This window comes from Manacus vitellinus, unplaced genomic scaffold (genome assembly GCF_001715985.3).
Source record: "Manacus vitellinus isolate BGI_N305 unplaced genomic scaffold, ASM171598v3 scaffold_0_pilon, whole genome shotgun sequence".
NCBI classification, from domain to species: Eukaryota; Metazoa; Chordata; class Aves; order Passeriformes; family Pipridae; genus Manacus; species Manacus vitellinus.
In genome coordinates, this window is record NW_021938789.1 from 52,285,905 (window position 1) to 52,307,754 (window position 21,850).

Here is a 21,850-nt window from a genome sequence, read left to right on the forward strand (position 1 = left end):
CTTTTTCTTCTCTTTCCTTCACCTTGTCCCTTCATTTTTCCTTTCCATTTTTCTTTTCCCGTTTCCTTACCTTTTTTCCTCTCCCTTTTCCTCTCCTTTTTTCCTTTCCCTTTTTTCCTCTTCCTTTTAATTTTCTTTCTTGCTTTTCCTTCTCCTTTGCTTTTTCCTCTCCCCTTTACTTTCAGGTTTTATTTAAATTTTTTAAGTTATTTGTATTTCTCTACTTTTTATTTCTTTTATTTCTTTTTCCTTTTCTCTCTCGTTTCCTTTTCCTTTTTCCATTTCTCTCTCTTTTTTTCTTTCCCCTCTCTCATATAATTTTTCGCCCTGTATTTTCCTTCCTTCCTTCTTTTTCCTTCTTTTTCCTTCTTTTTCCTTCTTTTTCCTTCTTTTTCCTTCTTTTTCCTTCTTTTTCCTTCTTTTTCCTTCTTTTTTTCTTTTTCTTCTTTTTCTTTCTTTTCCCTTCTTTTTCCTTCTTTTCCCTTCTTTTTTTCTTTTTTTCTTCTTCTTCTTTCTTTTTCCTTCTTTTTCCTTATTTTTTTTTCTCCCTTTTTCCTTTCTTTCTCTCAGTGTCACTGTCTCTGTGCCCTGGGAACGACTCCAGGGAGCGGAGCTGCTCGAGTCCCTGGCTGGGCCGGGTCTGCCTCAGTGCCTCCCAGGGATGCGGGTGGTATGGACCGACTCGACTCTTCCCGCACGCCTCTGGGCCCGCGGGGGTGCTCTCTGTACCCGCTGCACGGTGGAACAGCGTGTTTGTCCCGCTGGGCCGGCCACTGACCGATGTTGAACACTCGAGCCCCTCAGACACTTGTCCCAAGCGTCCCCGGCTGCTCGTGGCTCTTCCCGTCGTCTAAGGCTAGAAGGGAAAAAAATCCCACGTAGCCCCTAAAGAGCGTTCCACGGAAAGAGGAGTGACGCAAAATCACCCTAAACAGTTTTTATCCTGTGCTGTCTGTGCCCGAAGTACAGGCTTGTACCTGTGGGGAACACGATTTCCTCGAGCATAGAAAAAGGGGATGGTATGAATTTTTAAAAAATATTTCTTAGCTGAAGCATGTTGATCCTCTACCTGTGACGATGTTTCCTTCTATTTTTAAATAATCCCTTGTTGCCCGGAATTCTTTTAGGTTAATTTACAAAGGTGCAAAAAAAAAGGCACTTGGGGAAAGGGCGCGTAGGGCAAGATCTTGCCTTGCCTTAACTTTGGCACAGCCACACGAAGGGCACCTCCGGGAAGCTCGAGTTAAGTCTCCGAGTTAAAATTTTTTATTATTATTATTATTATTTTGTCCTTGGGTTACTCCTCAGTTATTCTAAAAGTAAAACCAAAAAACAAGTCCTTTTCCTGCCAGTTTGAGTGGAGCCAGCGAGCTCTCGGCCGAGGCAGCCCCGCACGACCGCCCCGCAGCCCGGGCGCCGAGGCTCGGCTCAGGCAGCGGGCGCGGGGAGCGGGGAGCCTGCCTCTGAGAGCGACCGATTTGCATTTGAATTAGGGAGAGGGGACAAATACTAAACCGGGTTTGGAAGCCGTGAGGCAGGCGCGGGGCGGCCGCCCTACGTGTCCAGCACGCAGGGAACCGCTTTTCCCCCCTTCTGCAGAGGAGACAGTGCGGGAACAGGGGCTCCGCCCGCCGACCCGGCCCCGCTATCTCCTCCGTCGAGCATCCGAGAGAGTTCTGCCAGGGCAGCGGCGGCAGCTTCGGCCACGGGTCCGCGCTGGTGGCGGGGGGAAGCGGGGCCTCAGCCCGCATTGGGATCGTGCGGGGGCTGCGGTACCAGCCCCGAGCTCGGCCCGTGGGCAGCGGCACCGCCCGTCCCACTCGCTCCTCTCCTTCCCGGCCCGGGCGGGAGTTCACCGCTCGGCGCCACTGGGCTTGTTCTTCAGGGGAAGCAAAACAAAACGATCTCTCCCGCACAAACTCTTCTCCTCCTTTCCTACTGTAAGGAACGGATGGCATCTTGAAAAAAAACGGGTGGTTCTTTGGGGGTCGCCCCGTGCAACTTCTTTTTTTAAAAATAGCATCGCAGGTTGGATGGCGCCCACAGAGCTGCCCGTGCATGAGGAATGGATTCAAAAGCAGCCGTCAGCGTTACTTCCTCTCTGTCTTTAATAACTGTCAACCAGAAATACTCGAAAATATCAATATTTAGTTCATTTTCCGTACTCAGTTTCTGTTTTCCCTAAGCTATAGCCAGGCAAAGTTACTCAGAGGGCAGCCGGGGCTGTGCTGTGCCGCTGAGCAACGGAGCAGCGGGTGGGGGGCACCGTGAGCATCCAGGCAGCGGTGGGGGTGAAACCCACCCCAGCAACAAACTTCACTAATGGGGTGAGCAAACCGCAGCCTGAAAACGCCGCAGCCAATCTACTCGAGCAGATGGGATTTGGATTACTGGGCGGACCCGCTGCTCACCAACACCCGGCTGCGTTTCACCAGTTTCACTGGGTCTCATCGTAAACGCTTCACCGCTGCAGATAAAGCAACTACCCAGCCAAATAATGGAGGGAGCAGCCGCCGGGCGAGCGGGGGGGGTGCGGGCGGAGAGGAGGAGCGAGCGGCCGGCCCGCGGCCGGGGCAGGGGGGAGTAAGGGCGAGCAGCAGCCCGGGGGAGGCAAAGCCACGAGAGGAGGGCAGCTCCCCTCCAAAGCCCGCTGGGCCTCGGGGAGGCAGCACCTGGAGACCCCGGGGGGTGGCAGGGCAGCCGGGGCGATGGGGTCCCGGTCAGCGAGGGGCGGGAGCCGGCGGCAGGGAGGGGTTGAGGTGCGATGGGGACCCCGGTCACTGCGGACGGAAGCGAAGAGGAGGTATGAATGAAGTCAGAGGTGCGCAGAAGAAGCGTTGTCAGAAAAAACTGTGGTTATTTGTTTGCTCGTTCGAGGCGTAGGAAGTACGAGTACTGGCGTAGCTCTGCTTTCGAAATTTACCTTGGCCGGAATGGTCCCAGCATACCTGAACGGAGAAAAAAAAAGAAATAAAAACAAGAAAACCCAACCAAACCATGATGACACCTAAAATTAAAAGGTCCAAAGTGCTTTGACATTGCAGAGTCAGAGATTCCTCAAGGTGATGAGACAAGACTCGCACTGCAGGTCAGTGCACCGCGCCGCCCGCGAGGTCCAGCGGTGCGCGGGGTGCTGCCTCCGAGGGAGCGCTGTCTCTGCCCTACACTGAGCTCTTCCAGCCCTCCAGCAGCGGGGACAGGGACTCCAACCCTGCCCAGCTTTTGTCCCGATAAGTCATCGTGACTGGGAGAGGGAGCTGTCTGAACTGAACCAAGCAGTCCCTTTATTTAGCAAATAAAATATTTTGCCATATGTTCCTCATTGCAAGCAAGCAGTCGGTTACTTTCCTAAAGTAATGTATAGGCATTTAGACACCTTTTTGTTGTAGCAGTACTGTAAAGCCACTGAATCATTTGTTGCCTGCCCTACGTGGTGGAAAGGAACCGAGCCAGGAAAGCCTAATGTTCTTCTGGGTGCTAATTCCAACTCTTAATCAAGATCTGATTACCAAAAAGGAAGACAGAGCATAAAAACGCTATAAAGATTTAAATTTTTTCTATCTTGCCCATAATTCACTCCGCAAATGTGTCCATTATGGCATTCACTCTAGCAGGAAAATTGTGATGTTGTTGCAAGATTCCCTACAGCAGAGCTGCTGCCAATGATGATGAATAATCTCGGTCCATATGCTAGCTCTATACATCTCTATTGTACCAGCCTGCTCTCATTTTCTTTCTGCTTCCTCAAAAACACGGAATATCTGAAGAACAGTAAAAGCTAATTAAAAATAGTTAATAGGTTAATCAGACTTGGTCTTATATTTATCTAATACAGAGTGCTGATTCTTTAGTGATGTAGCTTGAGGCATTACCACGAGCCAAGAAAATGAATCAGACATTTAATGGAGATGTGGAAACGGAAATTTCTTGTAAGACTACAAAATCGCAGGCCAGTAATACACTAAAATATAATAAAGTTATCATTAAAATTCCACGCATGAAATGCCATCCTCTGTGTCCTCTCACTAGGCAATAAACTGAGACAAAGCCGGCCAGAAAATTTTTCAGGAGCCAGGCCTTTGGGTACATCTCACCTGCTTTTTAGCATTCTTGTCCCAGAGTGTCTGCCTGCAGATCTCTGGTGACAGCTAAAGTCAGAGGCGTCACTTCGCGGGTGACCCCACTGAAGACTCCCTGGTTTGCTCTTCAGAGTGCCAAGGGCCATGAAACGCTGCCAGCTGTAGCTGGAGGTGTACTGGAGACATCCTCCTAGGACTGGTACCGCTCTGCTTTACTTACGTGTTCTGACCGCGCAGGAATTGTTTCTGCGGGTAACAGCTTTCCAGCTGGTGGCGGATGTTATGAACTCTGCCTTCCCCGAGGGCTTCCAGTCACTTCTGAGGACACGCTCCCGTCACTTCGCCGCGCTAACGCTGTGGTCCCCATGTCCTATCCGAATTTCTCGTTCCATTTACACTGAAGTGTATCCAGAGTAACTGGGAATGGAGGTTGAGACTGAGTGGAAACAGGACCTGGTCATTGCCTTTTCAAAACAGCTGCAAAGAGGAGAATGTTGCAGTCTGCTGCTCGCAGTCACCTCTGTTCCCATTTCAATATTTCTTTTGCTTTCTTAAATGAAATGTTCAAGTATGTTCCGTATCCTCAGTAAGGCAAAATATTTTTCTCCTTTCTGGAGCATTGAAAATATTTGCTGCCGAAACAGAGTAGTTATTTTTACTTTTGATTTGTGATCGTTGGTTCAGCCTGACCCCTGCTGGAGGAAAGCCAAGAGGACAGGATTACAAGAGCTGAGCGTCTCTCCGGGATCCACAGGTTCACCAGAGGCCATTCTTGGTGAGGTCCTGCTCCGAGTCCCCCTCCCACCCCCAGGCCCGTGTCCTGCTTAGGCTCTGCCCTCATTGCTTGATTCCCTCTCGACAGGGCAAGCCTTACCTGAAGTTTGTCCAGCTTACATCTCCAAAGACTGTCACCACCTCCCCTGTTACAATGAAGTGTGGAAACATCATAAAACTATTTAAAGTGGATGCAGGGGTCTGCTGCAGGTGCACCCACCACTCTGCTGGCATCCTAGCTCCAAAGCCCTGCTAGCAATAGCCCTGTGACATTTCTGATTACCAGGTCTCCTTTTATCCTAACTAATTAGTGAACAACTGATTTCTCAGGATTGCCATGATAGTCTATTCCTGTGTGGTGCTATTGAGCACTGCAGTCACAGAACCACAGAATCACAGAATCAACCAGGTTTGAAAAGACCTCTGAGATCATCAAGTCCAACCATGACCCAACCACCTGTCAACTAGACCACGGCACTAAGTGCCTCATCCAGTCTCTTCTTAAATGCCTCCAGGGACGGTCAGCACAGATGTGTGTGTGATGCGACATGACATTCAGACAAGCATTTCCCTCTAACCATGTACTTGTTAAGGACTGAAGTCCTTGTGGAAGGGATGTCCCTTCTTTCTACTGGAAATGGGAGCAGCAGCGATGGGAACTGCTGCTGTCTCTGCACACCTTGGTCTGCAGAGTGATTGATTTTGAGTGGCCTGCTTGGGGCTTGGGGAACCCTGTGAGGACTGTGCACATGTGGCTGATCAGACACAAGCAAGGAAACTATCTTAGAAACCTGCTATTAATAGTCGTGCCAAAGTGTATGTGTCAGCCAGGTGTGTAACAGCAGGGACAAGAAGCGCTGGTGCTTCATCTCCCTCTTTCATCTTTGCCTAAGGGCTGGGAAGGTGCCATGCTTCCAGGGTTACCTTCATTTTCTCTTTCGTTGTGCATTGCTGCACAGAAATTTCCCACTGTGCAGTGTATGTGCATGTGAGGTGGGCATAAAGATAGCAATTTAGATCCAACAGAAGTTCACCCACCATCCCCCAGCCCCAGCTGGCCAGTTGAGCCTCCCAAGCATGCCCAGGGCAGTGAGTGTCCCTGCAACTGCAGTTGTTGGGTATGGGTCCAGGCCCTACCCTCGCATCCCTGTGAGCGCTTTCTTGATATGGATAAGCATGTATGCTGTATGGCTAAAAATAATGTCTGGCTTTACTTTGGTTTCACATTGATAGCAAAACTATATGGAAATTTAACTGGCATAGCTGGAGCTTTTATATAATTTCTTTCACTCTGTATTTCACAAATATATGTACAGTAGGCCCTCACCACTATGGATCTTTAAGCAGCCCCCCCCCCATGGAAATCAGCAGAGAGAGCTTAGAAATTGTTGGTACAGGGTGGTCCAGTGTCGGGGAACTGGAAATGGTTAAGCTAATAATCTAAATGGGGGTGAGAGGGAGAAAGTGGTGGCAGTGGCTATCATTACATGCATATTTTTATGATTTTTAGAAAATCGTATTTCAGCATTTTCCATCACATCGAAGGCTGACGGGGGCGCATTGATTAGCAGATTTAGACTAAATGACGGAGAAATCACCGGGAGTAGTATACTCTGAAGCACGTCTTCGTTTGCTTGCTCCGTTTCAGTTTCAGTGTAACCGAAACAAGTCGAGGGACATCGGCGTTGTCAGGAGCACGAAGAGCTCCGGGAGCAGGGCTGGGACGCGGTACGGCTCGGAGAGCCCCTGGCAATCCCGGGGCTTGTTTTCGGGGCCGGATCCCGGGGCTGATTCCCGGAGTCGGTTCCCGGGGCTGCCGTGCTCGCTCCGGCAGCTCCACCTAGCGAGGAGCGTTCCCGGGCCGGCGGCTGGAAAGCACAGCGCTGTGTCCGCAGGGCAAGGCAGGTCCTCCGTGTCTTCCCTAGCAGAGGCAAGGACTGTCTCAAGCACCCGGCTCTGCAGAGAAGGGCATGAGGAGCAATGTGCAAGCTTGATACTTTTAGCCTCCCTCCTACAGCCCGCCGAAAAACACACCTGGACTTGTCTACAGGGTTTTTGTATCAATAATGGACTTTATCTGAACTGTCACCTCCAACTTCTTCGCTTAACAAGTGGATGGTTAGTCTCAGTGCACAGATAAATATTGAGGGGGGGTCACTATGTGTTGCTGGGGCCAGGCCCCTGCCCCAGCAGAGCAGCTGTGCTCTCCTTCCTACTACCACAAAACCTTAACACCTCATGACCTGCAGAGGCTGGCTGTTTCCTTTGTAACTTTATTAGACTATAGTAAAGGAAGGTTCAAATCTATTTGTGTAATCATGAAGGATATGATGCTTCTGCCTGCCCTGTGCCAGTAGAGGCTGCTGTGCTGTAATGGAAGGGGCAAGAGCATCTCCCTGGATGGGGCCAGGGCTGGAGCCTTCACCATTGCTTTTATTGTGAACCATCCCTTTCTTTGGGACTTCCTGGAGCAGAGCAGCCTGGCGGCACACTGAGCAGCAGGAAGGAGTTACTTCCCTCTGTCCCACCGATGTGTGGCACCATCCAGCCCTGCAAACTCCAGGTCAGCTTACTGGCCTCAACAACCACATGAGGTTTTGTTACAGGGATTGCGAGCACTGTGCCACAGACTGAGTGGCAACTTCAAAAGTCTTAGGGAACGTGGTGGCTTCTGCCAGGCTCAACCCCATTCTCCGGGGGAGAGGATGAAGTGCCTCACACATTGGCCCTGCGCAGGGAAGCACAGGGTGGCTGGACCTGCTCTCCAGAGGTGAGAGAGAGAAGGCAGAGAAAATGCTGAAGAGCCTGGGAGCTGCTGAGGAAGCAGGAAGACTGATGGTCAGATTTTTCTGTAATAAGCTGAATCCATAGGAGAAGAGGATTGCTCAGGGTTTTGGGTATTTTCCCTGTGCTTTCCTCTCTCTAGTAAAGGATAGGAGACGTAGACCACTAAAAGTCCTGCATCCAGAAGGGGCAATTTCCTACTGTGAGAGTTGGAATCTCAGTTCTCACCTCAGTTTGCAGTGGCGTTGCCAAGAACTCCTGGGATAAAGCATACTGCCATTTCTTGCCCCACAGTGGAAACTGTAATTTTCCTACAGGTTTCTCCTCTACCAGCTCCTGCTCTGTTCACATTCATGTTTTCCTTTTCATCTCTCATAACCAGTGAAGTCAAGTCATGTTCTGCAGCTTGCATGAACCTCTACTGGCAGTAGAGACAGGGCAGTAGGGAGTGCTTGGCTGCAGTAAGATACCCAGGTATCTTACAGTACTATCTTTGGTTAGCTGTCATGAGGGCATGAAGGATGTTGTTCAGAACACACCATGTTGGTGCAGCAGCTGGCTGAAAGTGAGTCTTCTTTTATTGCAAACAAGGAATTTCTTTAGTTTGCAATTACAAAGAGTGGATCAAAGAGTGAGTGAGCCTGAAAATACAGTTCTGCTCTTCTTTCTCTTGTTTTGGCTTTGCACTGCAGGCTTCAGGTAAGCAGGCACCTGTCTGGCACAACAGTAGAAGCAGTAGAAAGCCACTTACTGCTGTTGCTTTCCATTCCCATTTTGGTTCCTGCTCTTCTGGCAGTACGTGTCTCAGGACCAGCCAGGTTGGTCAGAGCCCCAGAGAGCGCTAAAAATGCTAAGAAGCAGAACTAGTGCCTCTTTTGGGCGACCAGAATCCAATTCTTCTGGTGTCACAGATCCCTCCTTCACTGTGATCGAGGTGGGCAGCCATCTGAGGGGTTTGTGGGATGGGGAACAGCCTAATTGACCCCAGATGCCTTGGCCCTTTTAGCACACAGAGCAAGTGTCTAGAAGAGGCTGTCCAGGATCAAGTGCTTTCCCAATAAATCTGGCACCTTCAGGCAAGAAAAAGAGGCATAAGAAGAATTTGCTGACAGCTGTCCCTGTGTATGCTGGTTACTTAGGGAGGAGAAGAGTGAGATCAGGAACAGGAGTGCTGTGGCATACATCCAGAAGTCACTAGTCAAGATTTGCTGAGAGGCTTTCAACCGCAAGCCTGGAATCTTAAAAAGGAGAAGAGGCCATGAGTCTTTGTCTTTTGAAGTCCACATTTTCTTAGGTCTTTAGGTAAGGGGAAGACACTTCTCTCAACATATATTCCCCTAGTAAAGAGCTCAGGATTTTGTGTAACAGAGTTCCGGTACACAGGGTTTGCAGGGAGATGTCAAAGATGCCAAAGGTATAACCAGTAATTTCTAGTGAGTGTATCTTTATGACCATACCCCTGGAAAATAACTCTCAGAGAATTCACCTAAGTGAATATGCAGGAACACCTTTTTAAAGTACAGGATGTACTTCAATCTGAAGACTATCACAACAAAATGGCAGCAAACCAAGACTTTACAGGGCAACCTTTCCAGATCGTGACTGTAATACTTGGCTTAATTGCATCCTGTCGGCTGATCACCACTTATAAAATACACTGCAAGTGTGCCATAATGCTCCTCCTGTCCCTTGAGATAAGATAGTAAGATGGTATTGCTGGCAAAACAGAGTGATATTTCATAAACTGCTAAAAATCAATGGTGATATGCCTGCTCATACCTTAGATGAACTTTTCTTATGAACTCAAATGTAATAGGGTGGGTAATACTAGAGTTCAATGAAATGAAATGACATACAACTTCTTGAAAGTGGTATAAAAAGGTGGTGGTGGGAGCAAATTCAGTGACAGAAAGTAGAGAAAAGTGCAAGCTGTGCTCTGTGCACCACAAATCAAGTAAATACTTCACATGGAAATGTTACTCTGACCTGAGAATGGGAAATGTTGCTGAAACTGCCAAACGGTTTTGTCTCAGCATAAGAAGATGGCAAAATACCCACTGATGGGACTGGGGCTTGCCCTCATATCTGGCATGTGGGGGAGCACATGTCTGTTGCCACAGAACAAAATGTGGATTGCTCATAGTGTGGTAGGAAAGCCCATTCCCTGAGAGCCTGGTTGTCAGAGAGCCTTGTGGTCTGCTCAGCTACATAAATCAGAATGACCTGAGACCGAAGAGGGAAGTAAAGTTTGGGCACAAGCACAGTTCCCTTGACACCATACGGAAGGGAGTATCTCTTACAGCTGGCTGTAAGTTGCAGGAACTTGCAGTGTTAAGGCTGGTGCCAACCATATAGGTATTAACATAAATGGTCTTCAGCTCCAGTGAAACTGGTGGGAAGTGCACTGGGCACGATGGGTTTGTTTGGGCAAGTTTCTTCTATCAAGAAAGTTTTGCCAGACAGAGTGATGGGAGCTGTGCAGGAGGCAACTGGTCTCCTCTTCCTCCCTCCTGCCTTGTCTGCTGCAGCCTATAGGCCAGGGCTCCCAGACTTGTCCTGAGAGGGACCAGGTGTCCCAGCACGCCCTGAGTCTCCACCAGGCTGAGTCTCCACCAAGGTGCTGGTGAGCTACTGTGCAGCAGCCTCAGCTGTGGGGTCACCTGAAGGAATTATTGTGTAACTAGTGAGGCCTTTTTAAAAGCATCTCATAAAACTTTATGAAGGCTGGTTTGTTCTTCAGTCCTGCCCAAACCACACGCAGGGTCAGCTAGTTTCTCCAGATACTTTAGACCGAATCTTCAGGGGAACAGCCAATTCTGTCAGTGCTACGTTTTGTGGGACTTGTCTAGAATGGAGCCAGCTCCTCTTTTCTCTCTGGCAGTCACTTGTGTTTTGACAGAGTAGTGCCCTTAGTCCCTTCAAACAATCCAGTGATTACCTCTTCAGCTGGAGTTGCAAATGTGTAGTCTCTACCCCCGGCATCAGCCAGTCTGTTTCCTCATCAGTCTTGTCTCCACCTTTTTCTGCGCCCACAGCTCCTGCCAGCACTGAAGAGTTGCAAGCTAATAAATTATGGTATTCCAAACAGAGTTTGTATGAAAAGAAAGAATCTGCATGGATAATATAAGATACAGTGCATGTGCAATCGCATAGGAAGGGTGTGCTGCAGATTCATGGCAAGTTCAGGCAGCCTCAACAAGTTCAAGAATTAATTTCACATATAATATGAAAACAACAGTAGCTTGCCAAGCACCCATTGCATATGAACCCTTTTCTTTTTTTTTTTTTTTTTAGAAAAAGCAAGAGCATCCCTGGGATTGTGGTAGGAAGGAAGGATCAAGAATAACTCAGTAGCTGTGCAATACTCAGTCGTTTGGACCAAACAGAAGGTGACAGCAGCCTGGGGCAAAGGTTTCTGCTGCCAGAGCTTTCACAGCGGTCACTAGATTATGTTCCTCAAACTTTATGCATAACTTGGAAATAATGAGGTCAGTTTGTTTTGTTTGTTTTGGTTTTTGCTGGCATACAAGTGGCCTGTTTTATAAAGTTCAAATGTGCAACTAATAAGCAAATAATTGACCACAAATACCACAGACTATGATGTTTTTATGCCAGACTAGCAAATGTAAACAGATCATGACATATTATCTAAACATAAAAGAACAACTCACTGCTGTGAATGAATTTAAATTACTAAAATATAGATATGTATGCTCAGTTCAGGATGTCTTGCTAAAGCATCACTGCCTTCTGACCTGTGTTAAACCCAGCAAGAGAGAATGAGAGTTCATGCTGTATTCATTTAAAGGGGGAAAAGAAACCTCTTTATTTACTCATACAAGCCTATATTCCACTGCAGCTTTCCTTTTATTTCAGCATGTGAGTCTAGTGCTTAGAGCTGGAGGAGGATTCACCTCAGAGTGCACAGGTTGTGTAATTATGAGCTTCTGACCCAGAATTTCAGCTTCAAGCATATCCCAAGCACCTGGGCTCCCATGCCCTGCTCCCATGCGCCATCTCAAGGCAGCACCAGGCCGTGTTTTGCAGCTCTTTGTTTTGTCAGGGGAGCACAGGGTATTAATAGCTAGTCTTGTGCTTTGAAGAACAAACACACAGCCTGATCGGAGGCTGTTGTATCGCTGTTCCCTGTGCTTCTTTCTGGCTTGGGGTTATCCTCTTTATAATGATCTAAGGATGCAAAAAGATTACAAATTTATTAAATGCAGCACATTACAATATAATTAATATTTTCTAAGGGGATACTGAACTGTTGTTGACATGGCTTGACACTGCTGTCTATGCTGATATTGATATTGTTCATTTCTCTCATTTCTGTGTATTAGTAGGAATCCATTAAAAAAAACCAACCCCAAACCTGCAAACCACTCCTGTTTCCAAGATTGCCAACAATAGGGATCCTCAGTGTTACAGCTGCAGATATGCCATTCTTTCCAACACATTTTGAGCTGGATATTTTCTGTTCTTCAGCACTGGAGTGGACAGGGAACCAGTTCCTTCCATTTCCTTCTGCTGCAGCAGCTACGAAGCAGCTCTGCTCTGCTTCTCTCCCATGCAAGAGCCTTTCTGTTGGTCAGCAGAGACAGTAGCAGCCCCATGCCAGCTGCCTTTCTGTCTGGAGGCTGTATGCAGCTTGTGTAAGGGCTTATATAACTGTTTTAATGTCAAGGCTCTAGTTTTGCGTCTCCCTGCAGAGAACTCCTCCTTCTGTACGTAGGTTGAGGCGCAGGACAGAGAAGCAGCTCCCGGCTCAGCAGGCAGCAGGCAAGGCAGATCTGCCTGCTGTGGATCACTGGAGTGCAGGGCAGGGGGGAGCATGGCCGGGGCAGGTGATGTGTCTTAACTTTGGGCAGCTGGGGGAAGTGCAAGGATGTGCTTGTTAGGGGCTTTCCTGCACAGATAATGTTGTGTAGGTAGCTGAGGTTTGAGTTGTTTACTGGCAGCTATGAGCCACTAAATTCATGTGGGAATACAAGGAGAAAGCAAAGGCAAGACAGAGCAGCAAAAACTTCCGAGGTCTCACACATCAAGATACTGAAATCCATCCAACAGAGGTGATAATATTTGCATATCAGAAAAGTCAGTGGCCGACACGCTGATACCTTTGTCCACAGAGAACCTGGAGGTTTCTGCCACATGTTGTGAAACCATGCACAGTCACAACGTTTGGAGAGGTGATATTACATTCCAGACAGTGTAGTTACTTGCCCCAAAGGAACCTGAGTAACAGGGTGTTGACTTGGAAAATTCCCATCCGACCAGTCTAACCAGCTGCAACTCAAGAGATGTACTGGGCTCCCATGACTGCAAGGTGCTGCAGCTCAGAAGCCCAACAACCACACTCCCACAATCTGCTTTATCCCTAAGCCCCCTGCCCCACAGTTCTTCTGGGAGCCCCCTGCCTCTTTCCTCTGAGCTGGAGAGGCTTGAAAAACTTTGCTGTGATACAGCTACTTTTGCTGTCCCTCCTCACATTTCTGAGCATTCCGTGAGTGACAGCAGCAGGAACATCCAGCCAGGAGAGAGAAGGAGTGAAGCTAGAGATGTATTCTCCCCTGATCCTGCTGGGGCCTGGTCCTTGTTTTTTATTCTCTTTCTCTCAGTGGCCCTGCCCAGAAGATTGCTCACTCCCTCACCCCACTGTCACCAGTTGTTCATTGCTTGCTGCCTTTATTATTCCCGAAATGCAGTGACTCATCTTCTTGCACTTGCCTTGCCTCTGCTCATTAATATGTTTCGAGTACTTCACCTTTCCTTGTTTGCCATTATTGTTATTTTCTTCCATCACACCATTTGCTAAACAATTATTTTTTTCTCTGAGCTTTCCTAGATTAATCTTTTTCCTCTTCACTGTTTAGGTTAAGGGTGGAGCAAAGATATAGGAGAAATGAAGGCTCTTACTCTTCTCCTGGATGGGATGGAAAGGTATACTTAATGATCTTTATGCAGGTATTGAAGCACTGTTTCTGTCCTGTCAACCACAGAAAGGTCTTTTCTGTGGCAAAAGCATAGCATCTGATCATTCTCAGCCTTGCATTTTTCAGGCCAGGTTTACCAGGAAGGGCTATAACAAGGCACAGACTTCTTCATCTAGACTCAGCTGCTCCATGGTGGATGTAGCTCCATTGAGGGCCACCCCAACCCAGACTACTGACCCACGTGTGCAACCTGCATGGCAGGGGAAACAGCCTGGATGTCTGCTCCACATGCTGCACCCACCATGGGTGGCAAAGCTGCAGAGACCAGACAAACCACTTCTTATTTTCTCTGCATGGAGAAAATAAATGTTTATGCTTTCCCATGTTTATAGCTTTTCCCGTGTTTATAGCTCCTCCCATTTGCAGTGCCAAAAGGGTAAATGCACATCTTGCACTTGAAGTAAGGGAAACTGGTTTCTTCTGAGAGCTTTGCTGGAGAAACACTCACAAGAAAAAACTCAATAGCAGAAACATACTGGAAGAGGAGAGAGTGGAAAGGACACCTCATTATCCACTGGGGTCCACTGTGCTCCAGTATGGGTTAGGTTTCTTAGCTGCTGGAGAACTCTTTCCCACCCTCTCATATTCAGAGGAAGAAGAGTTGAGTTTTTCCAACAAAATTTCCCCCCATATTATTTCACTTACGGAGAAATACATTAAATTTATACTGACAAGAGTGAAGTGCTAGAGAGTCCAGGCCATGAGGCCATATTGTTGAGGAGCAGTGGGCTGCCACTGTCACCTTCGTCCATAAGGGTCTCAGTGTCAAAAACTGCCTCTGTGGTTTGTCTGGCCTGGCGTTGGGTCTCTGCTTTGCCTTGTGCTAGAGCAGCCTTTCGCTTAGCACACCAGCTTTTTGCACATGCTTGTGGATGCTGCAGGCATGCTACCTCCTGGCACTGTCAGCAGTGCACAGGTAAAACCTTTCACATAAGTGGCTGTTCTTCCTGGATACCAGAGGGTCCACACTTTTTGGCAGCAAGATTGGAGTCAGTTTACCGATGCCATAACCCGTGTCCATTCACAGCATCTCACTCTAACTTCCTGAACCACGGCATTTACACTAAAAACATGCCAAGCATACCTTTGAAGGGACATAATAATAATGTTGTTTACGTAATGAAATAAAAGCAGTCAAGCTGCAGTCACCATATGGATAATGTAGATGACAGCAGGAGCGGCTAGACACCGCCTTGGAAGAGGTGCTGGCCCTGTGTTTGCAGGCACAGTAAGCCAGTGTGTGGACACTGAGGTGACATCTAGACTCAGCCTCTTCATGGCAATACTCCGGGGCAGACAGCTGTTGCCGTGGCCAGGCAGAGAGTAGGCACAGGCACTGTAAGAGGGCAGCTGCAGGAATTCAGCCTGTGTAACTGGCCTCGCAGGGCATTTCTCTTGCCTCTGAGCTCGTAGGCAGGTGTGTTTCTTTGCTGTAAGGGCTGGTGGCACCATACCTAGCAAGGGCACTTGGCACTGTGGGGCAGGGACGAGCCAAGCACCGCACCCGTCTTTATAAATGGGCACAGAGCAGGTGGGCATGAGCAAAGCCCTCCACAGATGCCCAGCGATGCCCGCGTGGGCTGCAGCACGGGCGTCCAGGGGCGCTGACCAGGAGCTGACACAAGGGTTCCGTGGTGATTCCTGCCGCGGTCTCCCGGGGGATTCCACCGACGTGCCCGATTGCAGTCACACAGCGCGACCGCGGCCACCCCGGCAATCAGGACGGAACAACCTGAATCTCCACGCCCGCGTTGCGGGGGTTTTGGGTGCCCACCGCCGCGGCCACCCTGCCCTTGGCGCACGGGACCGCCCCGCCGGGCACCGGCCGGGAGCACGGCGGGCCCGGCCGGTCACCGCCCGGCGGGGCGGTGCCAGCGGCGGCGGAGCGCCGGCGCACCTGGGCCACAGCGCCCCGCCCGCTCCGCTCCGCCCCAGCCGCCGCCGCCGCGGGACGCGGGGCTTCTCCGCGCCCCGGCAGCCGCCTCCGGCCGCGCCTCCGAAGCCGCGGCGGCGTCCGCAGCCGGAGCGCCGCCTCCCCGGCGGCGGGGACAGCGCCGGGCTCGAGCAGGAGGAGAAGGACAAGGAGGGGAGAGGAGGCGGCGGCGAGCGGCGCTCCGCGGCGCGCCTCAGCGCCCTCCCCGTCCCGACCGCGGCTCCGCCTGCGCCCGCTCCCCGCCGGGTGGCGCTGCGCTCCCGCGGCGCGATGTCGCGCGCGGGGCGGAGGGCGGCTGCCCCGGAGGAGGAGGAGGAGGGAGGAGGAGAGGAGGAGGCGGGTAGCGACAAGGTGAGGACGCGCGGGGGAGGCGCACTGGCGGCTTTCGGGCGGCGAGGCGGCGCTGCCTCCCCTCCGCGGGCCCGGACCGCGCTGCGCCCCCGGCCCCGGCACAAGGGACCCCTGCCCGGCACAAGGGACCCTGCCCGGCCGGCCCGGCTACAGCGCTGTCGCGCACCGGGCGCGGGACTGGGGAAGGGGCGGCGTGCCAAGGGGCCGCGGGATTTGGGGCCCATGCGTGTTCTCCCACACTGCCGTCCCCCCGCTGAAATGGCAGCGTCCGCGCTCTCTCCGGGCCCGCAGTGAAAGCTCAGTGCCGCTGAGCTGCCGGGATGCGTGTCGTAGTTCACCCCTTGGAAAAGGAGCTGATGTCGTGGTGTGACCCCAGCCGGCGGCTGAGCTCACACCCCCACACTGCCTCCCGCCCGGTGGGATGGGGAGGAGGTTCGGGGGAGAAAAGGTAAAACCCCTGGGTTGAGATAAGAACAGCTGAATAATTGAGGAAAAAAAAGTAGTGAAAAGGGAGACAACAAAAAGACACATAAACCCCAATAAAGTGCAAGTGATGTACGATGCAGTTGCTCACCACCTGCTGACTGATGCCCACCCCACCAGCAAGCAGTGATTGGCCCCTCTCAGCCAGTTCCCCAAACAGTTTATATACTGGGCATGACACTTTATGGTAGAGCCTGTGGCCAGTTCAGATCAGCTGTTCTGGCCATGCTCCCTTCTGGCTTCTTGTGCACTTCCTCACTGGCAGAGCATGGGATACTGAAAAGTCCTTGACGTGGGGTAAGCACTGCTCAGCAACAGTGTGTTATCAACATTATTCTTCTATTAAATCCAAAACACAGCACTGTACCAGCTAGTAGGGAGAAAATTAACTCTATCCCAGATGAAACCAGGACACTGGACCAGGCAAAGAACACACTTCGTTGTGGCTGGGCTCGTACAGTAGCACGGAAACTAACTCGAGTTAGAGGCTATGTCAGCATTTCCCCAGCAACTGTTTCTGTTTTATGGCCTTTTAAGTGATAGGCTTTCACCTCTGGCCTGGAAAGGACTTACAGTATGACATTTCTGCTAAGGCAAGAGGTTTTTGAAATACTAAGTCTATGCATCAGGTTCATTACAGTGGCAAAACAGCCACAGTGCTGTTCTTTTGTTTGCTGTGCAGTTAAGGCTTATCTCTACAAAAGCTAAGCACATCACCACATCACAGTTGCTAATTGTCTGAACAAAATGAAAGAGAAGGTCTCAATTTGGTGACTGAAATTAAAGAAAGAAAAAAAGCTTTCTGCTAAATTAAGGTAGCAGTACATGGTGTGTTTACTTCAGTCAGTAACTGTTTAAACCTGCGTGGATGCCGATGTTGCAGAGTGTGCAGTCTGCCTTAGACATTGTGGCGAGGAACTGGAAAGTGAAACTCAATAGTTTTTACTCCGTGCTTTGGTTGCTTTATCTCAAAACCAATGAACTTGAAAATTTGTAGTGCTGTGCTGCACTGGGGGCTGTGATCACATAAGGTAGTGTTTAGACTATAGCTGTGCTGAGAGTATTTCTCTGTAGATGAGAATTAACTTTTACACATCGTTTCTTGTAGCAGTGTGCTCAAAAAACTCTTTTTCTGTGGAGCTGTTCATGTTTGCTTTATTTTGCAGGCTAAGTTCATTTCTGAGGTGCGCAGTGAGCTGCCTTCTAAGAATTCTCCCTGCTCAAAGCCTCTGTTCTCCAGATCTCAAAACAGTGCCCCTAAAACTTGCTAATATTATTCTTGGTTTACCTGTGCTGATTTTCAGAGAGGAAAATTCTGTTCTTGCCTGTAGGCCTCCTGTGCTTTGACTTCAGCTGCTCAGCAGTCTAGTGTTTCATCCAGTTTCGAATGATGTTGAACAGAAAGGACTCTGGTGCTGTGTATGCAGCTAAGATGTTGGATACAGGAGATGAATTTCAGTGTGCATGCATTTGTGTTGATGTCTTGAACAAAAGATATGGAAAGCTGTCTCCACTGCATGGAAGACTTTGTGAGGGATTATTTGGGGGACCCTCGGTGTTCCCACTAGAGTTGTTCAACCTGTCTGCAGTGTGCACAGCACCAGTGGCCCTTGTCATGGCTCACAGGTGACAGTAAGGATTGATTGTACATATTAAACTGTCTTTAGTGCCATTGGTAACTGTAGGGATAAACCAGTATTTTGTACTGTCCATCAGTGTGTCACAGTTGGGACTCTGTTTTGAGTATGAGCACACAGGTAATGTCTGCTGTAGGTGATTTAATGAGAAGCATCTGGCCATCTGAATTCACAGATGTCACATTACACAGCTTCTTAGATGGTTATCATTCTACTCTATCTCTTGCCTGGCCTTTACAACAAGTAGATACCTTACTATCCTGTGGCTATTTTTAGATGACCTATTTGGTATGGTAATTGCATATTTGGACTCTAAACTGGTTCTTTGGTTCATAACTACTCAAGATGGCCATGATGCAGTGGGTTTACACTGCTTTCCAGTATGCAGCTCAGAAACATCACCCTCTTCCTCACTTGTAATGAAGGAGAAAACTTGTTTGTCTCTGTTCATATGGTGTCTGCTTTGTGCTGCTTCTCCTCTTGTCAACCCAATTCAGACTTTCAGATATCTAAAGGCAACATGCTTTAAAGCACCTTGTTGGCCTAAGTAGAGAAGTCGTTTGTGTTTGCTGAAGAACTCCAGAAATACTAAATATTTCTACAGGGTTTTCTGTATTGTACTTTTAGTCCTGTTTTCAGTATGGTGTCTGGTATTTTTCATGTTACACTTACTATGTTCATAGGTGCTCATTTCCTACTGAATTTAGGTGAAACTGTTTGGGGTTTTTTTTTTTCTCATTTGCATGTCTTTTTTAACATTGTCTGGAAACAACTGGTAGTTATTTCTACATCCATATAATTTCAAAGTTAATTTCCTCGGTGTTGTAGGAAGGAATATAATATGCCCCTTGTGAATTTTCTTCTTGAAGTTCCCAAGCTCTGTAAGTCTCAGTGTCTCCAGGTGCTCACTAGCTTATTGAGCTGATGACATTTTTCAAAATCCCATGAACATGCCTTTGCCTTGTAGGGCTTTGCAACTTCACAAGTTTGTTGTTTCTTTGTGTTGTACTGTGGCAGGAGTGATTTTTATTTTTTTTTGGTTGTCACTTTCTCACTTCCTGCTGCTTGCCCTAGCTGCTCTTTTCCTAAGAATATCTAGTCAAAGGGCCTTCATAAATAGTTTGCACCCTTGTGAGCAACAGGAATGACTTGGCATTCAAATACTTAGTATGTGTAAATTAGTTAAAGTTTTACAGATTGATGTGCATGTGTTCATGCTTCTTTTAACATTTCAGTTGTTTGCATTCTGTACTAGAGAGCAAGTGTCACTTCTTTCAAATGCTTCCAAAAAATTAGTGTATCTTGGAAGTAATCACAGTTATTCCTCTTTGTACTTTACAGAGCTGTCAGAGTAGGACAGGGAGGGAGAAGTGGAATCTTATTGCTTTGCTTACTGTGGGAGCAAGTGCCTGTTTGCCTAGGGTCATTGTTAATTATTTGTAACTTCAACAAGACTGGAATCACTGACCACTGCTTCTGCTGTGGTATTTTGAAAGAACTGTTTCTGTTCCATGGGACAACCCTTTCAGGGAATCAATTGCTGGAGAAGTTGCTCAGTCCTGTGAAGCTCAGTGTGAGACTTGGATCTTTGATGTCCAAAATGTTGCAAACCTGCTGGGAGATAAATGAAATCCCTGATGGCAGTATGGGTTATGGTGGATTTGTCTGTCATGGATCACTTAGTCACTTCATTTGACTTCTTTCTTTCCCTATATCCAGAAAATGGATCAGTTTAATTTTCACAGAGAAGTCTGACCTCCATGCTGTTTGCTACAGTCATGGTAATAATAATAATAAGGACAGACTATTTCCAAACCTCTGTTTTCTTGGAAACAGTGGTGAATTAGGACTAATGCAGAGAGTAAAGGATCTGTAGGTTTCAGTCTTTAATTCAGTATATGCAGGCCTCTCACGTGCGTTTCTGCATGTGTCAGGCTTTCACAGTTTGGAAAAAAAAGTTTTATTATTCGGGATCTTCTGATGCTTTGGTATCTTGACTTCAGAGGAAGGTATCAAGTTACATCTAATTAAATACACTCCAATGTGTTCTAACTGAACTATTGACTTCACTATAAAACTTGTGGGAGAGATTGTAGAAAGGTCAAAAAGGAGGAGAAAACTTACTTAAAGTAAGAGTTACACAGACTTATAAAATAGCAATAACTAAATTCTTTTGCTTGCTAACATTTTCATGTAAGTTGTTGGACAGTGTCTTAATTTTCTCAGTTAAGCTTCATGGAGATGCCACATTCTCCAAGAAAAACACATTTGTTGTCTGCTTGGGAGTTCCTTATTGTGTCCTGGAAAAAATGCAGTACAAGGGAAATGCAGCAAGTGCCTTTGTGACTAGAATAATCCTGGTGCGTGGTTCCCTTGGCACGTGTTAATTGTAGTGGAGGGCATGTGGTACAAAACAGTAATTGAGAAGCATATGGCCTTTTAGGTGATGAAAGATTGGCATGTCTATTTTTTTATGCATGACACATGGCTGTATTTTGTGAAATAGCCAGCAAGCAGAAATCCACATGGAAGCTTAATTTGTGGCAAGATGTCACATGTTCTGAATTCCTGTGGTAGAGGCTCAGGCTCTTGACTGGTTGAGTTCCTCCTTCATGTGGCCAAGCATTTGTGGCCTTGTAGAGAAGATTTAGCTTAAGGTTGAAAGTCTTGTCTTTTAAGAGTACAAAAATGAAGACAAATCAAACTCCTGTAACTTAATAAACCTTTGTCTCAGGGTACTTTGGAAATGATGAAAACTGATGAGCATTGTAGTGTGTCAGATAGGCATGTTTGTTACGTGCCAAGCTCTTTGTAGTGTGTGGATAACTGTCATGTTGCCCTCCTTCCCTGTTCTTGTTAGTGCTGCATCATCTCAGTCTTGTTGGACTCGTATTCTGTGAGCTGATCAGATGGGTTCTCTTGAAGGAACATGTGCCTTCACATGAAGAGAAGCAAGGCAGTGGTATTGTTGCAACATCTGCCCATTACAGACACTTCAGATGTGAATCAAGTAGACAGGGGTGGAACGCTTTCTGCAAATAAAAGGCTCTGACACCTGCAGTTTGAGAACTCTAGGAAAAAATAAAAACAGCTTGGATAAAACATTTAATTTGGAGTTGGGGTTGAAACGTGTCTTAGTGACCTAGGACAGTACAACCTCTGCTGTTTTCAATTAACCTTTGAAAACACTTTAAATACCTGCTCCCAGCATGAAACCCATGGTATTTCCCATGGACCTTCGCAGGTCCTTGATGTTACTGTGTATTCAGCTTGGCTGGATCTCAAATCTGAGGAGCAGGAGAACGAAGGGCTGCTTGGGTTTGTACTGAACTTCAAAACTGCTTCTACAAGGTCAAGCTGCAGTAGCAAGGCTCTTGAATTTATTTTTGAGTGCTTTGATAATGATTAACTTAGTGTTCTCTTCCATAACGATTGTTATTATTTGTGGTTATAAACCGGACCGTTTATAATCAATCATGTAAAATAATTTAGAAAACAATTAGCAAGAAATTCTTGTCCCCCAGTGATGGGGTTCTCTAAGCGCTTAATGATGCAGAAGACATTGAACTAGCTTTTAGTGACAAACTTCCTTTTTGGCTTCTGACAAATTAAATGCCTTATTCAGGGAATTGTTGTGGCAGTGGTAGCAGTTACCTGGAAAATAAAGTGTTTAAGGTAATTTTTGAGGTACGTTACAAAGGGAAGTTGAGATAGTTGAGGTGTTTATTCCCACTGGTTATTGTAGCAACGTAAGGCTAAAAATATGCACCAAGTTCTATGCAACTTGCAGGTTGCACCAGCCAAGCTCTCAGT

The 21,850-nt window shown here is 47.9% G+C and overlaps 1 protein-coding gene across 1 annotated transcript in view; it reads left to right on the top strand.

Annotated features, from left to right (window-relative positions):
• The first annotated feature begins 15,200 nt into the window (after positions 1 to 15,200).
• The window catches only part of CDS1 (CDP-diacylglycerol synthase 1), a 32,734-nt gene continuing 26,084 nt past the window's right edge, over positions 15,201 to 21,850 (top strand). The window contains exon 1 of the mRNA XM_029959576.1: positions 15,201 to 15,917. Coding sequence (XP_029815436.1) covers positions 15,201 to 15,917 — 717 coding nt within the window. The remainder of the gene's footprint in view (positions 15,918 to 21,850) is intronic.